This window comes from Lycium ferocissimum, unplaced genomic scaffold (assembly GCF_029784015.1).
Source record: "Lycium ferocissimum isolate CSIRO_LF1 unplaced genomic scaffold, AGI_CSIRO_Lferr_CH_V1 ctg226, whole genome shotgun sequence".
Taxonomy (NCBI): Eukaryota; Viridiplantae; Streptophyta; class Magnoliopsida; order Solanales; family Solanaceae; genus Lycium; species Lycium ferocissimum.
The window spans coordinates 40,812-46,326 of NW_026720443.1; the positions used below are offsets into that span (position 1 = coordinate 40,812).

General features: G+C 35.4%; 1 protein-coding gene across 1 annotated transcript; it reads left to right on the top strand.

The window, feature by feature from the left end:
- The first annotated feature begins 2,786 nt into the window (after positions 1-2,786).
- Positions 2,787-5,067, top strand: LOC132043291 (calcium uniporter protein 5, mitochondrial-like). Its single transcript, XM_059433794.1, has 2 exons — positions 2,787-3,412; positions 4,515-5,067. Exons 1-2 carry the CDS (start codon positions 3,038-3,040, stop codon positions 4,998-5,000), a joined length of 861 nt encoding a protein of 286 aa, XP_059289777.1. The 5' UTR covers positions 2,787-3,037; the 3' UTR covers positions 5,001-5,067.
- The last annotated feature ends 448 nt before the right edge of the window (positions 5,068-5,515 follow it).

Here is a 5,515-nt window from a genome sequence, read left to right on the forward strand (position 1 = left end):
GTAGGACTTTTATCCAGCAGCGATCAGTGCACTCCATTTGATCCGGAGTTGCAGTCTATTTTGGTATGTCATTCTTTTGAGATGTATATAGATGGGTATGACGGGGCCTCGTCCCGTCCCTTCCGTTTTCATTCCGCAGGGTCCAGAGACGATTGTATGTATTAGTCGTATGATGTAGCCTTTATCGGCCTATTCTTTTGTGTACGGTATATATAGCGACCTAGCTAGTTTGCAATCGTTCTTTCGGGAAGCATGTTTATGTATATGCGTGATTGTTCAGAGTTCATGATGTCGCCTATTTATGATATCAGTTTAAGTCTTTTTATGGGTCCTTGATGTTCAGTAAGATTCAGATATGAGTATAGGGGTGTTTGGTCGCTAGAGGTCAGACACTCGTCACGACTCATCGGTTTGGGTCGTGACAGAACTACAAGAAGTTAAGGTTGGAATGAGAAGAAAGGAAATGGAAGATAAATAATATAAAAAATATATATTTTAAAAAATAATTAAAAAGTAAAAATAAAAAAGAAATTAAAATAATAGAAATAAAAAAGAAATGAAATTAAAATAAAACACAAAAGAAAGAAACTAAAATGTAACCCTGTAATTACCCAATTCTCAACCCCCCCCCCCCCCCCCCACACACACACATGAGAATTGAAGAGTGTAATTACACCATCTCAATTACACCCAATTCCCACCTAACTGTGTAATTACTTGATCAAACAAACAGGCCAAACTGTGTAATTACCCCCAATTCCAATTACCTAGGTGGCTTTCCAAACAGGCCCTTAAAGTTTAATTGTAGTCAATTTTTCAATAAAATTAATTATTGAGAGTTAATTAATTGTAGCAAGCTTATTTATTACCATTTTTCTTTGCTTCAAGTTGCCTGCAACAAGATACAATATCAAAGTATCCTTGTCCTATGCAACTACAAACTCCTCAATATTAGGATGATCTATTGGGAAAAAAGAGGGTTGAGGGGGAGTGGAATCAGTTACTTAAATACCAAAGCAAGTGAAAACCTATTAGATATGAATTAAAAATTCTAAATTTTACAATTTTAAGTGACATGATATTATCTCGTGAAATATTTTTGTTGCATAAATACACATGACTCTATGAGCCTCTAAAGTGAAACGATTTTGTCACTCCAATTCCTAATAATGGAGAAACAAATTAAATTCTATTTGGATTAGAAAAGCACATTAATTAGAAGAAAACATTCCTATTTATATGAAATTTATCCTCATCTAAAGTACCACTATTTGAATCAAAATAATACTTTACTTTTAGATAAGTCACAATTAAGAGGCTATAGAGAATAAAAGAAGAATTATAATTTTTGATAATTTTAATTAGGAATAAAACAAAAGGAAAAAAGTCAAAACCACGTTCACGGTGAAACTCACTCACACTTTGGTCACAAACAAATGTATAATTATGGGAGAACCATGAAACTAGCATATGTGAAATTCAAATAAAATTGTAGGATAACAATTTAGAATATCTATGGAATTGAAAGTTTATTACTTTTGAGACGAACTTCATAATATTTGACATAAGATATTTTGAACTATTTTGTCACTTCATTAGAATTTTCTCTTATGCCAAGAGAATTTAACAACTTATAGATAATTTTAAAAAAAATTGCTCTATTTGTACATTATAATTTTCAAACGAACAAATCCAATTGCGTTCTCATTCTTCAACCTTGCTTCAACACTGAAGATATTCGTGCATCGCACGAAGGTTGGCATAACTCGAGAGCTTCTTCAAAATTTCGATGAAGTTAATAACATCGATTTTAGAATAAATGACGATAAAACATTCAAAGGTAAGAGATTTTCATGCCACAAAGATTAATGCAATTCTCATTTATTTATTTATTTATTTATTTGCATGTTTGTTTGTTTGTTTGATGGTCAATCCTATAAGGGGAGATTTTGTTAGAGAGTTTAATTAAATTTTCCTCTTAAATCTATTCAAAACATTCAAAGAAACTGTACAACGAACAGGGTTATTAGAATTAAATAACATCTCAAAATGGCTACATGAGGCGTCCTTGATGTTGGAAGTTTTTTCATCAAATATTTTTCCGCACGGATAAAATGAATAAGCGAATATATATACATATATATAATATTTTTGTACTTAGTAAAGCAAAAAACGTAACGTAACCATAAATAACATTACCTAATATTGTTACAGAGGCGGATCAGGATTTTAACTTTAGGGATTTATAATGTAGAAGCAAATCTAATAAAAAATTGTAGCCACGAGTACTCAAATTCGCATGTGCTTGTGTGAAACAGCTTTATGCTGGACTGCTTCACCACTGGACACATACCCTCTTTTAGTTATGGGTTCAGCTCAATATATATGTATATTTAGGTGATTTTGCACAGTATATTCGTGGATTGCATCGAAAGTTAGGGGTTCAATTGAACCCGCCGCTACCATGCTACATCCGCCCAGTTCGTTAGGGGATAACGTGTGAGGCACGTTCATAGAGACTAGTATCGTATAAAAAGGCATTACATGGATGGAGAATTGAAATGTTAAGGGTAAAATAGACATTGCATAGGATTCAGGGAGGCAGGAAAATGTCTATTATTCAATATTAAGGGATGAATTTAATTTTTAAAGCAAAGTTAAGGAGCGCAAATAATTTTGACTTCATGCATGGTTGGTGGTGAATATTTGGGTATCTGCTGCCTGCTGGACCGTCCTTTAAAGCAAAGCGCGTGAAGGCGTCCATTGTCCGTATAATAAGTTGGCCATGAAAAATCACCACTCTCATTCTATTCTCCTTTAGTGGGGCGTTAGTGGCTTTCATGCGCTCTCTTTAAACAGTCCGTACGTCTTTCTCGTTCTCTTCTTTCCTTTTTCTGCGTATATTTTTACAAACTTCCTTGTTGAGAGTCAAAATCTTCATGGCTCATGATTCAAATATTTGAATATCGATCTGTCCATACATTATTAACATTAATTATACGTGAAAACTGTTGTAAAAAAACTAAAAGTTGAAAGCATGTGGAGAAGTAGTTCATATTATATGTTGAAACAGACAGTTGCAAGGGCAAAGTCCACCTGCGGGATCAGTTATGAACATGGGTGGTCGACCCGATTGCTGAGTTCAGTGGGGGAAAACAAGAATGGGAATATAAGTGAATTAGAGGAGGGAAAGAGGTTGATGAGATTGGTGAATGTGGAGGAGCTCAAGAGGAGGCTGCTAGGGATGGATGAGAGTAATAAAGAGGCTATTGGGTATTCGGAGCTGTTGAGAGCGTGTCAGAGTATTGGTTTGGCCAAGACAAAAGACGAGGCTGTGTCTTTTGCAAGACTTCTTGATCAAGCCGGAGTTGTTTGGCTATTCAGGGATAAAGTTTATCTTCACCCTCATAAGGTATATAGTCTTTTTATCTATTTGATTCACCACTTCTAATATATATATAGATGGATGTTTCTTTCATTCTTTTTTTGTATGTGGGGTTGTATGATTTACTGTATTTACTCTCTGTTGTATCCATTAAATCTTGAATTTTTTAGCAGAGTTATCATTGAAAGTACTCTTTCGCGCGAATGTTTGGGGCTCATTGTGCTTCAGTATGTGGCATATGGATACTGATTTGGCTTTTGATTGGATTGGCCCCTTGGGAAGGCCATAGTATATGTTTTTCTTCTTGAGTTTGTATCTTTTTACGGACTTGTGTATATATACATGTGTGGGCATAGGTGTTTCTAGACAATTATTAATATTGGAATGAAATGGGCTTGAATACAGCAGAATGGAAAGCAATGATTCATACAACTAACGGTAACTAGTTTGAGATTGAAAGTAGCTGATTGATTGGTTCATATCTACCATTGCTATGTGGATTAGAAGGAACACGTACATTGATCAGCTTTGTTTCCTATTAGTTATTTGAATGGTCGAAAGGTGTTAACTATATTCCGCAATGCGGATTACTAATCTGGGGATGGTCTCATCCAGATTCATGAGTTTGGGATCAGTAATTTGCCTTCCTGTTTTGAATCTAGGTTCTTAAATTAGTTCAATATTTGTAACTGGTCTATGTTGAATAAATCAATGTGAATTAATGATCTGCTTCTGTTTGAGATTTTTGAATAAAGGAGTGGGACGGGGTCTGGTGGGGTTGGCAGTGGTTGGAGGATTTGGGAAGCTTGATTTTATGACAAAGAATTTAGAGATTTGCAGACAACTCTTCTTGTCTTGAAGTTTGTTAGTATGATCATCTCTAATTTGGCAGGGAGATGTCCTGTTTCAATAACCTCTTGTACATTCATGCGGAACACTAAGATATTACTATGAAACAACCATAAAAGGAAATCCTTATTTATAATTTCAATGCTTAAAGTAACAATGTATTAAATCGAACTCTGAATTTGCATCTGACTGAGGTTTTATTCCATATATTTTGTATTTCTTGCCAAACTTGCTTGCACACTTGAATGTTTTCCGTTTCATATTCTTGTTTTATGTGCAGGTAGTTGATGAAATTAGAAGGGCAGTACCTCTAGCACTTCTACCTGAAGATGACCCTACAAAAGATGAGCTAAAGAATCTGCAGGAAAAGAAGGATAAAATTGATGAGCTTGCACATAAGCAGGTTCGCCGCATTTTGTGGACCGGAATGGGAGCTGGTCTTTTACAGATTGGCCTCTTCTTCCGCCTTACCTTCTGGGAATTCTCTTGGGATGTAATGGAACCAATTGCGTTTTTCGGTACTGCTACTGGGGCAATACTAGGTTATGCTTACTTCCTCTTCACTTCAAGAGACCCAACATACCAAGATCTGTTGAAGAGGCTTTTTTGTTCAAGGCAAAGGAAGCTCATCCAACAGAATAATTTTGACATTCACAGGTTTGTCGAGTTACAAAGAAAATGCAAATTACCCATCAATGGCCAAGCCTCGTTGAAATATCGGTTAGGAATTGAACTGGAACCAGAGGATCTTTTACATGGTCACTGAAACACATCAAGGCAAGCCCTTCATTTTCTCAGAGGAGGCTGAAAATATTTGAGCTGTTTAATCTTGTTTTCGGTTTTAGCTAACTTATAGGACTTGAAGATCAAAGTTCTTCTTGGAAAGTCTACTGTGGTCGTCTTTGTCCCTTTTCAGAAAAGCTTTTGAGAATTTTTGTTTTGGAGAAAACTCACAAAATTTCTTTAGATAACCAACACAAAATTTCTTTAGCTAACCAACCAAACACCTTATTTTTAAAAGAGAACTTTTCCAAAGAGCTGTACAAATGGGCCTGTGTTCTTTCAAGGTAGGCCTAGAAAGAAATAATTCTTGACCATCACATTTCCATTCAGCTTACAACTCTAAGATGTAGCTTGTTATACTTGAAGTTGTATGTAGAGACCGATGGCATACACCCAATTTTGAATTTTTGTTGGTTGTGCAAGTGACAGCCTCAGCTTATAATATCAAAAGTTTGGGAAAAGATTGCACAAGGCTTTTATGTATCATGGGTTTGGCAC